We start from the raw sequence: 20,137 nt of genomic DNA, 5'->3' as shown, positions 1-20,137 counted from the left end.
GAACAAGGTGCAAAGTTGAAGCAATAAAAGCCAACTCACTGAGTTTTCTTCTTCCCCTGGAGAAGCCAGACAGGAAGACCAGAATAGCCCAATTCAGCAACCCATGAACACAAACTGCTGTTACCTACACCATCACAGAATTGTTTAGGTTGGAAAACACCTCTAGGATTGAATCCAACCATTAAGCCAGCACTGCTGAGTGACAAGGTGTCTAAACCATGTCCCTAAGTGCCACACCCACACGTCCTTCAAATCCTTCCAGGGATGGGGACTCAACCACTTCCCTGAGCAGCAACGATCCTCCATCCCTAACAGGGATTGGTAGACAGACTTCATTCAACTCACACAGAATCCAGTCCAAATCCAAACAAAACCAACACAAGTCCCCTGGAGCACTTCTGCAACCTCTTTAGAAGTGCAAAGGGTCAAATCCTCAAAGCTTCATCCAACCACGAGCAGATTTCACTCCAACAGAAAGCTCCCACTCCAGAGCTCCAAGCACATTAAGGTTATGTCTGCTCCACCGTTATGATTGGCACCTCTGTGTCTCTTGAACAGGTTTTTTTTTCTCCTAATTCCTTTACAGGACTGTTAGCAAACTCCCATACCATCTGAGCCTGATCTAAGGAGTAAACAATGAAAATTAAATTAATGTCATGCTCAGTAACATTTAAAAATTGCAAGCTAAGCAGCTGCCACTTATTCCTAGTAGCTCAAAGTATTTTATTGAAGGAAGTTTTCCAATAACATATATTGATTTTGTCAGGTTTGGGCTTTTTTTTCACCCAAGCAACATATGTTGCATGTTCTGTACTCACAGGGCTACACACAGCCAGGTTTCACTGCAGTCGCTCTGACTCCTGCCAAGCAGATGTTGAGGGAAAGCAGCTGAACACAACATGGGATAAAAGCTGTCTCAGACCAAAATATTGGGTTAGGAAAAAAACTTGTGGGTAATGCAATGTATTAAAAACATTGTTTATATATTTATATACAGAATTGATAGGTAGCTGAATTAATGTTTGACTACATTTATTGAAATTCTGCCATTACATAAAAAAGAAACCCAAACAAATATTAAGAATTATGTTAAAGGATGGCCACTACTAAAGTTTTTTAAGTTCCAAAATATTCATATAATTCATTTTATCTGAAGTCCAGATTCTCACTAGTATCCTAATAGCAAGCTGAAATTATATGACAAGTGATGAAGGGTTTGAAAAGGGATGGTTTAAACCACCCTTAGAAATAACAAGAATGGCAAGTGATTCCCAGTCCCCAAACACAAAGTACTGAAGTATTATCCTGAGTCTGACAGACATGCCAGCAATTTGCTGTAATTTGTGTAATACCCAATCTTAGGGCTGAGCTTACTCCAATACTTTGCTTGTGATGAAACCTAATGACAGAATTCAGTTCAATTTACTCTCTGAAAGACAAAGTAGTTAATTTTTTACATTAAAAATCAACATTTTTCATCACCTGTACCCTTTCCCATTATGAAATTAATTAGATTTGTATGAAGTAGAATCAGTTTGGCACATGAAAACCCTTCATATTTACTTTTTCTCTTGAATTTAATAACAGTGTTAGCGCAAAACATGGTATTAGCCACTACAGGATTTAAGACTTGGCTTAGCAAATATAACAAAAGAAAAATATTTTTAGAACAGCCCTGTTAGGTTATTTTTGATGTATTTCTCATCTGCTCAAGAACACCTCTTCTATAGCTTCAGGTATGGGAGTTCTGCTGCTTCTGAACTGGTACTGATCAAAAAATCTGCCATGCATTACCTTTAACATGAAAAAGGAACTTTGCATTCCAGAAGCCAAAAATAAGCTCATCTCACCTTCCCATACAGAAACAACTTTCAGAATTTAGCAGAAAAACCTATTTTCTTTGACACTCACTGCTACAGAAAAGTGATTCTACTCTGATACAAACGTGTTATATAGACTGTCAAAGCAGTGCAAAGATTCCACATTGAAAAAAGAATAAAATCAAACCCAGTCAGTAGGTATTTTGCAACAATTTGTATTCTTAGAACAGGTAATGAAAAATAAAAAAAATAAACAAAAGACCATCTTTCAAAGTGCAAAGTCAAATTTTCCATCCTAAAGGTTTAAGTTACCATAGAGAGAAAAAACACCAGCTAGGGTTCACTTTTGTGCCAAAAATTAAATGGGGATTTCTTAAAGCCCCAAATATTAAAAAACATCCTATCAACCTTGCTTTTCAATAGTGTTATTTGGCAGTCAACTGGATCTAGGACAGCTGCTCTATTGTCTATATTTCAATTCAATTTGAATTATCTGTGTTTTCCAATTCATTTACATTAAAGATAATAATATATTTAGCAATAGAACACTATTAAAGCAAAACCTGTTATGATTAGCACAAATCTGCACTGTTAAAAAATAATGAATTTTGTATATGCACATGAACACCTCCCAAGTGTCATGATAAAACCGAACGTTCAAAAATAAAATCAGGGTTTGTAAATAAGATTCCACATAAAAGAAATCACGTAATGACTTAAGAGTGGCACCTGAGAGCATTTAGACATAAAACCTGCCAAGGTACATACCTGTAAATCTGTTGAATATTTTCAGCTTTGATTTCCTTGAGAATTTCATGGTAGATATGAGGATTATTTGGTTCTTGAGGTGTTGGGGGAGAAGGGCATTTCTTGCGTGCGTAATATCCTATCACAATTCCAAAAATAAATAAAATCAAAGCAGTGCAAAATACTTTCAGTATCCGAACAAAGCTGCAGCGGTTGCTCTTTGGTGCCTGTCTCGTGTAGTGGGAGATGTAGTCAGGGTCTTCCTGAAGCCTCTGGAATCTTCCCTTTGGAGAAGAGGAAGGCTGGATGGGCTCCAGGTCAAGGTCAGGGCTCTGTGAGTTCCCCAGGTGACGCTGGGTTGCACCATCCAGTCGGAAATGGTCAAAGCCAGGCTCCTCCAGCTCTTTTTCCATGTCCCATTCCAGTTCCAATGCTGTGGCTTGGAGCTCATCATTGTCAAGGTATGGAGAGTGCCCCTGTGCTCTCTGGTCTGCGTTCACTTTGTGATAGGCCATCTTTTTATCTATTAAAACAAAATTTAAAACCTAAATGTTTGTTTCTATATGCACACATACATAATTTATTTAATCTTTGTAAACCTGGAAGAATAAAACAGACAACAAAACCCAAAAACTGGTTTCTCACTATTTCACTCTCCCCATTTCCATTGCCCTGTCTTTTTTTGTAGGATCAGCAGTCCCACGAACATCATCACAGGAGAAAGAAAATATTTATAGGAATATATTGTAAGAATATGAATAAAGGGAATTTAAAAGTGCCAATGGCAAACCACTGAAATTATCCAATTATTTTGTCAGTCCTCGAGATAGTATTAAAAAAATTGAGTGAAGACTCAGAGTTTCCAAAACAATTATTTGTTACCTGAAAGTAATTTTAAAGCTTAACAACTGTGTGCAACAATTTCATTTCACACACCATACAAAATAATGCTGCTAAAAGTAAAGTTGAAAAGCTGGAAATAATATGAATTGCCTGATCTGATTCTAAACACAAGGAAATGATAAATTAAAAAAGAAACTTCAGGGTGACACTGTACTTACATATCAATAAAAGGCTTCCATTTAGAAGGAGCATTCTATTATTTATAGGTATTTTAAATGCATAGTTCCGGAATGACTGATGAATTTACTTAGAAGTTGTCCCAGTTGTTTTGCTCCACTTATTTTTCCCATTTTAATGAATCAAAAGCACTGCCAGGTAAGTATTTGTAACAAAATCATTCTTTTAATAGCAAGGCGTAACTGTGGCACTTCTCGATATTTCAATGGAAGCAGAAGCCCTCTAAAGGGAACTCTGACCTCCAGTACAAACACTCAAAGTCAATTTTCAACAAATCATTTTTTGACAGGCTGCAACAACAGGGTGCCTTTTCCCCCATACTCTGACAATAGCCATTTCAACACATAAGCATCTGTAATTTAGGGCTTTTCAAACCTCAGACTCACTTCTCAATTAGAATAAAATGAAGATAAAGATATGAAACCTCTCTTAGTCATGAACAGTAGACTGACACCTACAACTCTACATTATCACTCCATTTTTATGTTTGAAGGCATTTTCACTCTCCGAGACTCACCTCCAAGTAACATTACCACATAACAGAGGAACCCAGTGTAATGGCAAAGTGGAATTCAGCTTTTTGAAGCTCTCTGAAGAGAGCGAACCGCTTGCAAGCGCCAATATAATGAAACAGTCCCCTGAAAGGCTATCTGCCTCTATACAATACCAATTTACAGATCCCATTTTCCCCCTACAGCCATATAAATATCCCTCACCTATAACTGTCAGACAGCCTGGGAACAGTCAAGGGAGCCCACACGTTCCGAGTCACCATTCCAGTCACTTTGCAAATCAATTCTCCACCTGCAGCCCAAACTCTTCCAATTTGCAGTGGGAGAAACAGAGTAAGCTGAACTAAAGCCTCTTAAATTAGTGTGAAAGGCTGCACTGTTTATTTAAATCATGATTGCACATTTAGTCTTTAAATTCCAGGGGAGTCAACAAATGGTTGCAAAGTCAAACAGCTGCAAAGCTGCTGTGGCTGCCCTTTGTGGGCTTTGTTAGCCCAGCCCTCGGGCTTGTGAAGGATCCCCTGAACTTCAGCACCCCAGTCCCCACAGCTGTGCATCACCCCGAGACCTCCCAAGGGAGCACTCTGCCTCTCCATCCAGGCTGTTCAGGAAGAGATTTCATAATGCCAGCCTCAGAACTGATGTCTGCTGCAGAGCTTCCTGCCAAGCACCAACTGGACATCAAACCATGTACTGATATTCTTTGGAAAATTGAGATAACTGGTTTTCAAGCTATTCATCTGCCCTTTCACTCTGTCTCCTCTTCTGTTAGTGGAAAGATTAATTTGTAAACCATCAGGGACAGAGATCACTGCTAGGTAATATCAACTGCCCAACAACCTCATCTTTCCAACTCTACTTCATATTGCTTTTTACTAGAAATTCAAGACTGGTGTTTTGTCCTTTAAAGCAAAGCAAATCATCACTGCATTTCATAAACATAACTTTGGCTCTAGAATTCCTGAAGTCATTTAACAAACTGTTTTAGCCAAGTAAGTGAGCCCTTGGCAGATCACTGCAGTACTAGTCATAAACCAATTAAGGCAGTTTTTCAGATGCAATTTCATGGAAAATATTAATCTTGCTGAGCTTATAAACGTTGACCATTGCCTATCTGTGGTAGTTAGGTTTTCTCCATATTTATGTCATTTAAAAAAATGTGTGTTATTGTTCAATGGAGTGTATTAATAAAGGCTACTTAAATCTACATATAAATGCATAATAAAAATTCCTATGAAATTTCTTGGAACGGTTATTAATGCTGATGAGTAGTAACCCCATTCCACAGCTTAGCATCTCAGCAATTCAATTTTCACTCAAAGCACCAAAACCAGTTACCTCACTTCAGGAAAAAAAAAAAAAAAAGACAACAAAACAACAAACAAGCAAGCAGCTAAATGAACTAAAATAAAAAAATCAATATTCAATTCAGTTTTATATTTGAGACCAGTCTTTGGAGTATGGGATCTTATTAGCAATGCATGTCCTTTAGTTAAAGAATGAAAAGAACGCAAGAGTAGCTGCAGTTGTTAACTTCTCTTTTTCCACTAATCTAAACTCATTGTTTCAGTCTAAGGACAGCACAACTTACCTTGAAGTATCTGAGGTCAGGGCCTGCACACTGCATTTAACCATTCCAAAAAGTAGTTTTAGAAAGGGGTCTCCTGGTTCTCAAGGCACAGATCATTTGTGCCATGCAATCTGTATCACCTGTTCTATTTAGTATTTGGTGTTTAGCTGGTCAAGGAAGTAGGCATGACTTAAAGATTATGCATTAAACGTAGTTTTGGCTTGGAACTGGAAGGAGAAAGAAAGCACTGCATATTCACAATAATACTGAATTGGGGATGAAAAAAAAGACAACAGAAATACAGAAAAAAATTGAAGCCAAGAAAAAACACCACAGTACTCTAGTTCAGTCTTTTCTATAACACAGACCATAAAATGAACATATTTTCAAAAGACATTTTTGAAAACTTCAGGAGATAGAAAATTCTCCCCATCTGCCAGCAAGCTGTTTCAACATTTAATTGTTGTTAAATACATGTTTTATTATAAAGATAAAAGAGCAACTGCAAAATGCCAGAAATCTGAATATGCACCAAGTGAGCTTTAAAGCCACTCTGTAGGGACAGCAAAGGAGATCATAAACTCTGGAATACTGGGCAGAGCCAAGCTGATGACCAATAAAGCTGATGTACATTTCTATACTTCCACTGATTTGTGGGTAGAATGTTTATAGAGAGGTATCAAACCAAAGCTAAATACCCTTTCAATTAACTGTACACAAGAAATCAGGAGAGTCAGCTTTATCAGATCATTATTGCCTTAACAGCTGCCATTCCAAAACTCTCTGCCTGTGCTTTGACCTTAAAAGTAACACATTTACATCCTGCCTGATAGGAACATCTTGTTATGGAAACACCAGAAACTTCTTTTTTTGACAACTTTCCCTGTTTCAATCCCTGATCAATGAAGCTTTTGAAAACTCTAGAATATGGTCTTCACAAAAGGTCCTGCCACCCCCTCCAGTATCTTCAAAACAGAAAGGTGAGTTTACATGAATATTTTATGAAACCAACAACCAAAAAGCAATATGAATATACTACTGTAAATTCTTTGTGACTGGTGCTGCAGTTGTTAAATGCAGCTCATAAATAGCTGAGACAATTAGCAGGCTCATGCACAGCAGGAAGTGTGGCAAGTGTTAACGGGCTGCCCACAGCAAGCCCTTCTTGGGCCACTTAGTGCTCAGTCCTGAAAAGGCAAAATTCACCCAGAAATTGTCCTAAAGGCATTGTGGCCTTCTTGTATAATCATAAACCCAGAAATCCAGGGCTGTTCGCTCATCTCTTTTTGAAGGGGTCTTTAATTTTTATTTTCTTCACAGTATCTTCCATACAGAGTGCTTTTCCTTTAAATACTCGTGATTGGAAAACCCCAAAAGCAGATGTAATGTCACCTGTTTAAAGGGCCAATAGCTGTGCTTATCATGGAACTCAATACCCACTGCACTTGCAGGGCTTTAAAGTATGTATGACAACAAATTAGTACTTGTTAAACGAGATGATGCCAAGTTTCAGGCCTAGACGAATTTCTTCAGTTACAAATCCCTGGCAAAACTTGTTTGCAGAAGAGATTATGATGCCCTTGTCAACAGCAACATTACACTACCCTGTAACTCAAAAAATATAATGTGATATTTCCATCACCGCTGCCTTAATTTTGTGCAGTAATGATTTGTCCCTTCTCTCACATTTGGGATATGGGCTTGGCAACCAGTTCAGCTACAGCAGGATGTTTAAGTACCTTGTCACTCCACAGAGCCACCAGATAAAAACAAATGACAGAACTCACCAGTTGTTCACATTTCACTGAAGATGAATGCAACCTGAAAGAGTGATTAGTAGCAGAAGACAGAACAGAGAGATCAGACTGGTCTGTAAAGCACAGCTAAACTGAGTCTAAAGTTGTCTCTTCATCTGTAAGTCCTTCTTGGCCCAGATGAATGATATAGAGTATTTAACTTCAGAAATTTCTCACTGATTTTATTATATCATCAACAGCCATGAGGACCAGGATACCATTAATACCAACACAGAGGATGACCACATGACAAGAGCAGGGTCTGTGGTGCACCTTGATTGGTGAGACTTGTGCACGATGATGTCCAGCTGGAAGAAGAGTTAATTTGCCTAGGATCAAATGCATCAGCCACCTGAGCTATAATATGCTAGGCCATCCAGATGTGCATAGGTACATGGATGTATTTGCCTGCTGCCTTTTCAGAACTTCTGAATTCCTGGGGCTTGCAGAAAGATTGCAGGAAAGTCCTTCTTCCCCAGCAGACAAGTATCAGGTAGCAAAAAGGCAGCCTTAGCTGGTCTCTAACATGCTGGGCATGTATTACTGACACAGCTCTTTCCCATTCTCAGACACGTTTAGAGTGCAAATACCTATTTGCCTGAAACAAAACACAGAAATATTTACTGACCTAACAGCATCTGTGATATATGCAGAGTCTACCTGGGAGGTTTATTAAAACTGCAGTGTAATCAGATCAGTATAAATGGCTCTGCTATGGAGCCTGTGCATTTCTAGTGGGACTTGCTGTGCTGCTGCCTTCGCTTTCCTTCCAGGACAGCTCTTCCCTCCCATTAGGGTGGGCACAGCTCAGTTTTCTCACTGTTTACTCCTTCTGCTCATTTGTGAACATCAAGACAACGATGCCAAACAAGAAGAGAGAAGCCACACACACACACACCCCCGTTTCTTAGTTCGTGAATTAATCACTCATTTTTTCCACTGGAATTAACGCTCAGATCCTGCTGCTCTCCTTGAGAAGGGCACTGGACGGGATTGCAGTCTGTATAAAAGCAAATAAGCAGATGGAGAATTCAGGACTTCCGAGGCTAGTCGGGATGTGTTGTGTACGTGCATTTACACACTGTGCTCAAACTGTGTGTAAGGTGAAGAAATTCCATCCCACATCTCTGTTCATTTGCACCAGGCCCCAGCCCCACTACCTAAATCCTCCTGCCCCAACCACCTCCCCACCATTTACCTTCCCGAAACTCTGCCCGAGCTCCTGTCCTTCCCACCCAAAGCTGTTCTTCCAAAACGTCAGTCTTTCCATTTTCCCACTTTTCCTCATACCAACTGTCTGTGCACTAACCTAATATCCAGTTTGCCTGCACAGGTTTTTCCAACTTCAAGGTTTCATCAATAATATATTTTGCATTACATTCCCCCAGACATTATAATTGCCTCTGAAAGAAATAAAACACAAAGTTTTACCAGGACAAAAACTATTACTGGGGCATTTGCATTTAAGCCTATAGTTGAATTTGATGTGAAATAAAATCATTGTAAATGGTGTTTAACTTGAAAATGCTGACAGCAATAACTCTACTAACAGGCCATAGAAGTGCTTAAGAAAGTTAATTTTATATGACTCATTTCTGCTTTGGAAATTTTTACGTTGCCAGTCTTTGGCTTAGGCACATTTCACTTTGATATTTTTCAAACTCTTTTTTCTCTTTAATTACAGTCAATCCTATTTAAATTATTATAAAAAAATTAAGTAATTTTAACTTTGAAAATACAGAAACAGTACACTTGCAAGGTACTACACTGTAATAAAGTGTGCTAGTGGGAATCTGCTATACTTCAAAAGATGCCAACCAACACTGCAAAATACTGTGTGACTTCAACCCTTATCTTGGAAAGAACAAAAAAAACACCAATCAGGAAAAAAAAAAAACAAACCCCACAAAAAACCCAACACCACAACCAACCACAACTAACAACAAAAACAAAAGAAAACCAAAACTAAAAGGTCTCTTTTATGGATGAGCTACAAACAAGAAAAACAGGAATCTGGCCTCATCACAGGCATCAACTCCATTCCTGTTCTTTAACCATCCTTGACAAAGCCTTGCAATGAAGATTTTAACATATTCTGTTTGGGGGGAAAAAAACCAGCCAAACCAAACTAACCAAAAAGAAGAAACCACAACCCACAAACAAACTGATAACTCTGGAGCACTTGGGATACAATTTTATCTATAATTATTCCAACCTCCTTGCCCTAGCAGGGTCATCACAGAGCAAAGGGCACGGGATTGCATCCAGACGGTTCTGGGGTATCTCCAGTGAGGGAGACTCCACAACTCTTTCTGGGCAATCTGTTCCAAGCACTCCAGTTTTCAGAGTTTAGGAACAATTTCTCAAACTTAGCTGGTTACAGAAGACAAACCTTCCTATTAGCAATATTTCACATGGAAACCAGAGATACACAGGAAATATGAAGCCCTAATGTCTCACGTCAAGAGTGATTTTTTGGATAAAACCAGACTTTAAATGATGTATTCAAAATACTGATACACACACAAAAAAAGGTTCCTGCTGTCACCATCCTGTGTTATTCTTACTTGCTGTAGAAAAATAGGTCAGTAGTTACAAAAAAAAAATTAAATCCTTATTTCAAGAGTACATTTTCTAGATTTTTTTTTCTGATTTCTTGCTCAGTGGGGTTTTACTCAGTTTTATCAAGTTCAACAATGACAGAGAGCCCTTAAAATAATACATTATGGAGCTGAAGATGGAAACATTTACAATTTATCTTTATTGGAATTTTACTTTATTTTGATAGATGACAGCTTTAATGATTCTGTGCATGGTTTATGGCAGAAAAGAGTAAGGCAGTAACATAATTTTCTGCTCTTTTCAACGATGTGTATCCAAAGAATTCAGAAAACAAGCAAGTGTACTTCATAATCACGCCAAATTTATTTTCTGGGTGAACTCTCAAATGTTAAAGCTCAAGTACACAGAGTGATGTTGCCATGACAACTGCTACTGCAACCCAAGATGATCCCATGTTTATGAAAGCACATTTCTGTCCCCTGTACACCTGCCGAGGCACGCGGATGCTCCAGACTCCTGTCAGGAGGCAATCGAGCTGTTCACGCGTTATCAGCCCCGAGACCGCTCCTGGCAAGGCGAGGGGACATTTACTGGAGCCATTAGGCTGTAACAACCCTGCATATGATCTATACAAGGGCAGAATCTTAGCATTGTTGAGATTGGAAAAGACCTTTAAGGTCACTGAGTCCAGCCATTAACCCAGTACTGCCAAGGCCACCACTACACCATGTCCCCAAGTGCCACATCTACACAGCTTTTTATATACCTCCAGGAGTGGTGACTCCACCACTGCCCTGGGCAGCTGTGCCACGGCTATCAGTGAAGAAAATCTTCCTTATATCCAATCTAAACCTTCTCTGGTGCAGCTTAAAGCCATTTCTTCCTGTCTCACCACTTCTTACCTGAGAGAAGAGACCAACACCACCTGGCTAAACCTCCATTCAGGGAGTTGTAGAGAAGATAAGGTCTTCCCTGAGCCTCCTTTTCTCTAAACACCACCACCTCCCTCAGCTGTTCTTCCTAAGCCTTGTTTACTCCTGCTTCTAGTGCCTAAATGAGAAACCCTTCATTTGCCCCAAGATGTAATATTAGAAGATTGAGTGATGCTATAGCTCTAGGCGGAGTGGAGCAGTAATATGCTTGGTGTCCTTTCACCTTTTTTTCCTAAATCTCCACTGAAATAAGCTGTCAAGTTTGAGAAATGTCAGAGTTTGGTCATTTGAGTCTGCCTGGAGGTGTAATTTTGCATGGTGTACAATTCCTGAGAATTTATCAGAACATGTTTTTCACACATAGTCAACATGGTGTGACATTCAGCATCCTGAATCCGCCAATGTCTACACGCTGAAATGAGTCTATGATTTCTCTTAAAAAGAAAATCCAAAATGTGTTAGTTCAGGTCAACAAAGGAATCCTCAGTAGATTCCTGAGGATAAAAATTAAAGGAAGCAACCCATCCTTCTGCTGTTTCCTCTGCATACCTACCTGCTGGCAGTTCTGCCACGGGTTTAAGATCTGTAATGAAGTATATCTACATTAGAGCTTCACACATCAGTAATGCATGTGCTTTGAGTAGCTCTCCAGAAGAATTTTACACTTTCACTTAAGCCCTTCTGGAACTAAGTCACAAAAGCAGCCAGATCTGATGCTGCTTTCAGCCAAGTCCTACCCAACTGTGACCACATCCTTGGGTAAAGAGGCACAGCTGCTTAGCCTACAGTTTAATCTTCAGCCTCTCTTTGATGGTGACCCAACCACTATTTAGGGAAATCTCTCAGACTTTCTAAGGTGTTTGGAGATGAGGACATTGCAAGAAATAAATGGGAGAAGTCCATTATCTTAAAGACTACCTCAATTCTCAGTCTCAGCCTGATCTGGTCATTTTTGACACACACATGGTAACAGTCAAATTTTCATACATACAGAATTTATCACAGACTGCCAGTAGACTGAACTTATTAATGCTGTTAGTCTGTACACATTTCTCAAGGAATAATTTTATAAACAGCAACCATAACATGTCCTGACCACTTAGAGAAGAGCATGATACACACCTTATAATCTAAAATAAACGGATCAGCTACTGTAGAGGAAAAACTTCTCACAAACCTTCCTTTAGACTTGGCCAGGGTTGTGCACAGCTGTTACAGCTTAAATTGTTTATGCTGTAGAACTTTTTGATTTAGAAACATTAGCAGTTAAAGATAAGCAAAGTGTGCATTGCAACAAGAACAAAGAGGACATACTCAAGAAACATATAGCTTAGTACACTGAGCTAAAGGAGGCTATAAACCATGTAACTGATGCCTAGAGATATTGCAGCAATTCCCTTCTAAAGTGGGAACAGTGCACCAACAGAAGGGCTGATGGTTTCTGCTAATTCAGCTCTATGCCATGAGCAAAATGTGGGCTGATGGTCCTGTAAGATGTTGGATACTCATGTTCAGGTACACACCCTAGACAAGACAGCCCCTCATGTTTGGGAACTTTCAACAGAGCAACAGCAATCAGAAAATGACAATCTGCTGACACCAAAAAATGTTAAATAACAAATGCCACAGTGCAGACCAGTCACTGAGCATACTTTGCATACTAGCATAATATGTACTATTGCTTCCTCTCCAACTTTCTTTAAAAAGCAACATTAATCCAAAATACTCCAAGGAACAGCACTGGGAGAAGACTAAACCTTCTTTCCCTGCTTTCAAACTATAAACCAGAACATGTCCATATTCATGTCACAGTAGAACATATTATAGCCTCTTAAAAAGTTGGGATGACACACCAATTACAATACTGGAATTAATTCTGGAAAGTTCACTGAAAAGTTGACAATACACAGAATCATGAAAATGTTGGCTGGCAGGGACCTCACTGGGTCACCTGCTCCAACCTCCCTCCCACACGAAGCAGGATTGCTGCCAAGAACAGATCAAGTCACCTCATCCTTAAGCTGAGCTCATCAAGCATTCAATCAGAGCTAAAGGGTTCAATATAAACACAAATGTATGCCATTGCACTCCTTTTTTTTTTCCTCTGCTGCCAATACATCTGTTTCTTAGTAAAAATAACCTCAGTATGCAAAAATAAAAACTCTCAGACCTGTAATATAACCGGTCGTTAAAATTCATACGGAGATTTTCGCTTAAAAAGAAAAATACAATACAGAAAAGAGACAGAATTGGAAAAAGAAATGAAAGTCTTAACCCACAGACATAGCAGCCATGGCATGAAAAATTCATTTCCATTAATGAGACATGGTAGTCCCCAGGCCAGCGCCCTTTGTACGTGAACCATGTTAATCAGATTGTATGAGCATTTGCTGGAAACTCCTGGGACAGCAAGCAACTATAACTATAGAGCAAGCACAGCAGATTAGCAGCTTGCTAAAAACTGCTTGACTTGTAACCCTTGAAGCACAGGAATGATGCAGGTTTCCCAAATCACTGATAAATGAAGCATTTCATTTATCTTATTCGTTGCAGCCTTTGCTGCAATTTCCACATCACCAAAATGTGGACAAAACCTCCCGCTCAGGGACATGTTTATGTAAGAAAGCACAGAATCAATGCACAAATAGGGTTTTTGTCAGCCCAGCCTTGGTCACACACACTTCTGGCACAATACCTTGCTATTTCTATCCTACATCTCCAAAAAACCCTTCAGTAACTGCAGCTGGGTTGGAGTGGGATGGAAACACAAGAATTCCCACCAGGACTCCCTGCAGGAGCTCTGCAGGTTTGGATGAGGAGTACAGGTGGATTTATGGCAAAACCTAACAAGACAGCAGCACCTGGTCTTAAGCAGACTGCTCCTTCTGAAGATGTCCTGTTCTAGGAACCCTTCAGCCTAAAGGAGGAAAACCATCTGGATTTAGGCTTTCCTTCCTTCCTCTGTCAGTTAATACATTTAATTGCTTCCTAGCTTGGGCTTCATCTGCTGCATCTTCCCAGTGACACAAACAAATGGAAACCTGAGCTACTTCAGACAACTTCATTTTAAAAACATTTGAGCGTTTCATAGAAATTTCAGAGTTATAAAGCTTTTTATTGATTTTATTCCCAGCCTAATTTTAATCTCAGTCACCAGCCCTCACTGTCTGTGCAGAGCTAGGAGCCACTAAGAAACCAGTGTTCTCAAAAAGTCACCCTCCAATTGAAAGGAATCAATAAAGTAATTTCCAAAGAACATAACCTGACAATATTCATGAAAATATTATCCATAACTGAGTCTGAAAAGGACTCCCAAGAAACTTTAGTGACTCTGAATAATACAATCAAACTATCCAATTCTGTAAAATACTGTATGAGTATTTTCAACATTATACAGATATTTTTGACCAAAATACGAATTACAGTCCAACTGCCTGCCTCTTTTTTCTACCTACAATACTTAGATTCCTTGAAGGAAGATTTCATAAAATAAACAAATGTAGAACCAACCATAATTCATATGCAGCTTCTGTCTCTCTCACAGCCCCTGAGAAATTGTCTAGATCACTGTAGTGACTCTCAGTATGGCCCTGGTCTCTCCTGCCTTTCTTTTCTTTCGAAATATAAATTTAAAAAAATAAATAAATATAGAAATAGGGATACAGATCCTAAACGCCACAAGGATCTTTATTTTCTTTGACTTCAAGAGATGAACAACTAATTTTTCACAGTTTCCCCAGAAACGTCATTCAAAACTGAACATGCTCTGCTTTATCTTACATTTTAATTATTTCTCTTAGAAATAAACATTTCCTCACTAAAAATGTGCATTTTTATTAAATTTAGGGGTTTGGTGGGAATATTTCCCTCACAAAACAACTTAATCAGCTTTATTTATACATGACCTAATTCCAAGCTCAGGGAAAAAAAGAAAGAGAAGTCAGACGATGCCCATGAGGATCAGGCCATGCAAAGCAAAAAAGTAGCAGCACTTCCTTCATCTCTACTACTTTTTTACAGGGAAATGTCTTCCACTGAGCTTCATAGTACAATGTTTTTCATGATTTACACCAAGGAATGAGGCAAATCAATCCCTAGTGAAAAGTCACCCAAGCTCATGAAAAATTTAGAGTGACTAAATTTATAATTAAAATGAATCAAGAATCAACATTAGAAAACAGTTTGTACATTAACTGAAATTCAAGAGTGAAAATCTGAATGCTCTTCTTTTTTTTTTTGACAGCAAACACACAGAATTCCCTGTATTTTAGGTACAGGACATACCTGTAATTTCTTTATGTATTAAGGGTCTTTAGAAACACAGTGAACTAAGCATGTCTCATAGCTTGTATAATTTATTTACGAACAGGGGCATTATTAAAAATAAATGATCTTCAATAGCACTTAAAAGTAAAGCTGCTTTGAGACCAAATGTTAGGCAAATGGCATGAAAATGTAAAACTTGGGAAGTCACAAAGCACTGCTCTATCACAAAATATTTATATTGCCAAAATACAGCCTGAAACAACCAGGGTTCTTTTAACACAAGCAAAATCATTACAATTGCATAACATGTCATGGGCTATCAGTATGTTAGTTATTTATTCAATTTTTCAGTCTCTTTTAAAAAGTATCAAGCCATGACTCTGTGTCACTCAGATACAAAGGCTGTAGCTGCCCTGCCAGACATTACAAAGGGCTTGGTCTCAATTTGGGTAAAAGTAGTGAGTTCCATTACCCATTTTCATACTTTGTTCACAGAATTCCCAAATGTAACCATTACAGGGGCATGCCCAAATGGAATGTAAAGACAGTAACCCTACGATGACCATTGTGCCTCATCTGTGTGTAACATGTAAAGGCTCCATAAACCTCTTTTTGGACCTGTAATCCATTTCCATTTTCCCCTTACTTTTAGATTCTGGAAATAATCAAGCCTTCAGTTAAACCAATTAAATATTGTGTGCTGTTACAAAACCATACTAGATTTTTACCTTCCTCTGTGAAACTTAGTCCAAAATAATTGCACAGAATACAATTATCTACCACAGTCACCATCTGGGACATGAAAGCAATCATTTTAATTATTGCTATTCTAACTTGGGACCCACAAAGACCACTTTTTGGGCTACATATGGAGTTTATTTTTATGGATTAATGTCAAAACAGGTGGATGCAACATATAAAAAGGCAGTTGGCTAAATGCCCATAAACTTTTCTACCTAGTGCAGACAACTACAAAGAACTGGAGAACTGAATTTTATATCCAAGCTGGTTGTTAAGCTGCTGGGTGATTTCAAAAACAAAATCAGCACTGTTCTAAAGCACTTTTATGTATCATTGAAGTAGCTACCATTGACATAAAGAGATGACTTTTTCATTAGAGATGCAGATTATCAAAAACTAGTAATGCTACTGACTGTACTGGGAATTTTGTTTATGGGAGAAGTAGAATAGTTTACTCTGGGCACTTTTATTTGAGTAGATACCTATGAGTATGCACCTCTAGCATAAGCCATCCAAGTTAAAATGGATTTATCCAGCAGAGCAATCTCGCAGAAAAGAGCAAAGGAGGACTGCAATCTAATTAAATTAATGAGAACCAGAAAAATAAATATATTTGGAATTAAATGTAGAGAGCGTATTAGCTTAAGTGGTTTTGAATACAGCACTGAAAAAAGCTACTTAAATGCCTTTGAATATAGTTTGACTCTGGTTTACCAAGGTCAAAATGACTTCAAAATGAGTAAGAAATTAAAAAACTTACATAACACAGTAGTAAGCAAAATCTTCTTAGAGACCTGTCACAATTTAGACTTCACACAGCTGAATAAAACCTGAATGGACTCTCATTTAATGAGCCCATTAGACCTGACTCTCAAACTGGAAGTCTTAAGATTATTAATGGATGCAACAGTCGATGGAATTCCCAGTGTTTGAAAGGATCATCACTTCTTCATCCTGACACAGTGAGCTCCTCCTGTGGGCTGCAGAGACTCCTTCACTCTCACCAGTTTTAAAGGAAATTAGTTTGGCCAATTCCCCCAAACTGTACTCTGAATAGAGCAGAACTAAGTCAGCAGTAGCTTTCCATCACACAACACACCTTCAATTACCAGCGAATTATGATGGCTGTTCTCTGGTTTGCTTCACTGTTTGTTTAAACTCGTAAGTTGATGATCATCAAGACATCTCACTATTTACTTTCATTATTTTAATAAATGATAAACACCAATTCTGGACTGAGATGAGATCAAAGACAGTTTGTTGGCCAGAAGCTCTGCACTTTGTAAGCAATGAGCAGCACAACCCATCCAATTAGCAGGGCTTCAGCTTCCTGGTAGAGTTGGACAGTACTGGAGCAACACCCCAATAAAGTGTAATTCACCATCTGACCTGGATCCAATGGATGTTTCCAAAGACATATATGACCACTATTAACACACTCAACCTACTGAGGCTGGGGAGAATGCTCTTCTACTACTTGATTAGAGCCAGATCTTGCTGTCCTTCTCCCATGCACATTTCACATCTGCATATTCCTTCTCTAAATTAAAATTATACATTGCTTTCTGCTGGACAACACGCTCCAACCCTAACCCTCTGAACATTCTAATTGTTTCGAATGAAATACCATTAAGGGTTGAAAACAAACACATACCTGAAGCATTTAAGCACTGAGATCTAAATCCCACTTTTTGGCAGGCCTGTTAATGAGCACCCAGATCTAGTTCTTTAACATTTACCTGCAGCATACAGCAGAGTGGAAGGATTGAGTTAAATTTTTTAAAAGATAATGATACAAGTATTTGAGCTAAATGAAAAAAGAAAAAAAAAAAATCACACATGACCTTACCAGGAATATTCTAATTATAATGTTTATCCACAGCAATGATCTGCAGTAGGTCTTCATCCCATAAGAAATATTTTACTATTGAAAATATAAACATCTTTGCCATGTTTTGAAACTAAATAATTAGATTTAGAGAAAATATGCTTAATTATACCCAGAACAATCAAGACTGACTGCTTGGAGGGTATGAGTCCCTCAGTCCATCTGCTGAGTAGGTTCACTGCTTTTCTGGCACTTCCTTGAAGTCATGAAGTGAAGACACACACAGAGGTTAAAAACGTTTCAAAATCATGTAAGCAGATGGTGATACAGCAGGTAATAATTTAATTACACAACTCCTAGAACACGTTTCCCAAAAAAAACCAAAAAAAAACCCAAATCCAAACAGAAAGAGGGAGGAAATTAACAATGTCCAGTCTGATCTTTTAATTGCAGTGCAATAGCTTTTGTTGAATTAGCACTGATTTTCCACCCATCTATTCTGCAGCTGGAAACAGTAAGTTTCCAGAACAAGAAGTTCTATACCATGTTTTACTCCTAACACAACATTTATGATGGAAAGAACAAAAATTAGCATGATAAAGTACAAGTTGTCCTTGTAGACAAGAAAATAACAGCAACACTGAAGAAGAAAACTTGTCTTTAGCTTTGCAGGTACAAAGAGGTCAGAAAGATATACACACATCTGCTCTTGCTTCTACACAGAACTCTGATGCTTCTGAAGTGTGAAAGCAATACAGAAATGCTGGTCTTATTAATTCTTCATTTTATGCAGAAGCACAGAGTCTCCATGGACATGGAGCAGCACAATCCAGACAAGACACCAGAGGTAACCCAGGAACTGAGCAAATTTAATGAAAATGAGAGAAGAGCATTAAAGAAGAAAAAAAACAACCAAAGAAAAACAACCAATAAAACCCAAAAAAAGAACAAAAACTAAACACCAACCCAATATTATGTTGGTCTACTAAACACCTGGGAAGGCTGAAAGAGGGGAAAAAAGGCTCTCCTGAATGATGTTTTGGCAACTTCACGTTTTAGACAGGGAACTGCTGCCTACAAAGAGGTTGGGGATGAGGAGACAAACACTGAAGCACATAAGGTTTGATTGGCATTTTAAGTCAGTGGTGCTGAGTCATCCTAACCTAAGGAATGTGAAATTACATCAGAGATGCATCACCCTTTGCATTATGTGCATAAATCAAGGCATAAAAGTGTAAGGACGCAAGTGCAAACTAACTGGAATAATCAGCAAACTCTCACTGTGAGACTCAGCACGTTCCAGCCCCTGTTGGCATTATGGGATGTCTTCTAGTGAGACATTAAGGTATGCGCAGAAAAAAGGAGGGTTGGGTGTAAGGTAGAATTAATGGTTGTGAAATTACCCCAAAATAATACAAGTTTATACACAATATTTTAATTTTGCCATAGAGAAGTATATGCTGTCCTTATGGAAAGGTCAAATGGCTTTAAGAGTCACAATATCTGAATCACAAAGTGTAAGTAGTAATTTATATATATATATATACATATAGAGATGTATAAAAGAAACATCACTAAAATCACTAATTGAATCTTTTAGGTTATTTTCATCCTGTCTACAATGGCATAATTGGCTGCCTAATTAGAAGTAAAAAACCTAGGCTTATAATTTAGGCAGCTCATAATGCAAACTTTCATTGTATTATTTTTTTATTAGTTCAATTTCTCAGCAAACTCCATACGGAAATGGATTAAGGAAGTTGAGTTCTGGATTTTATGAAACTATAAAATAATATATGAAATATTATTTAGCATTAGATTTTGTAAACAAATAAGATAAGCTCTCTCCAAATTGCACATCTAGTCAGTTCCAAATTGGGATCGACTTCTCTCTTAGAATGCACAGCAGAAGAAAAGACAGCACAGCTTCCTGGAGTGTCACCTTGTCTTTGTAAGACTTATTTTTTCCTAGTTTTTATTGAGTAGGTAAATGGCATAAAAGAAGAGAGGTGAAGCATTTACAACTGTTTCCTATAATTTCATTTTTTGCTTCTCACAATTTATTCCTCAATAAATTAACAAATCAAAACAGAAACACCACAAAAGGTCACTTGGATGTAGAAATATCAAAATCCCCAGCATCATTCCAGCTAGGTTTATAATGTATAGCTTGAAATGCTAGATAAACTCAGAAGAATATATTAAAATAAACCTCATAATGAAAACAATATATAAATACCATATAATTCTGTGCTGTGCTTGTCACTTGAAAAGGAAGTTCAA

At 38.1% G+C, this 20,137-nt stretch overlaps 1 protein-coding gene across 8 annotated transcripts in view; it reads right to left on the bottom strand.

The window, feature by feature from the left end:
- NAALADL2 (N-acetylated alpha-linked acidic dipeptidase like 2) overlaps positions 1-20,137 on the bottom strand; it is a 421,429-nt gene that overhangs the window by 228,182 nt on the left and 173,110 nt on the right. For all 8 annotated transcript variants that reach the window (XM_039556880.1, XM_039556879.1, XM_039556882.1 and 5 more), the window contains one exon: positions 2,589-3,090. In XM_039556880.1, the coding sequence (XP_039412814.1) occupies positions 2,589-3,082 (494 nt within the window). In that variant the 5' untranslated portion in view covers positions 3,083-3,090. The remainder of the gene's footprint in view (positions 1-2,588; positions 3,091-20,137) is intronic.

This window comes from Corvus cornix, chromosome 9 (genome assembly GCF_000738735.6).
Source record: "Corvus cornix cornix isolate S_Up_H32 chromosome 9, ASM73873v5, whole genome shotgun sequence".
Taxonomy (NCBI): domain Eukaryota; kingdom Metazoa; phylum Chordata; class Aves; order Passeriformes; family Corvidae; genus Corvus; species Corvus cornix.
The sequence above is the reverse complement of the archived record's forward strand: the minus strand, read 5'-3'. Positions and strand labels throughout refer to the sequence as shown.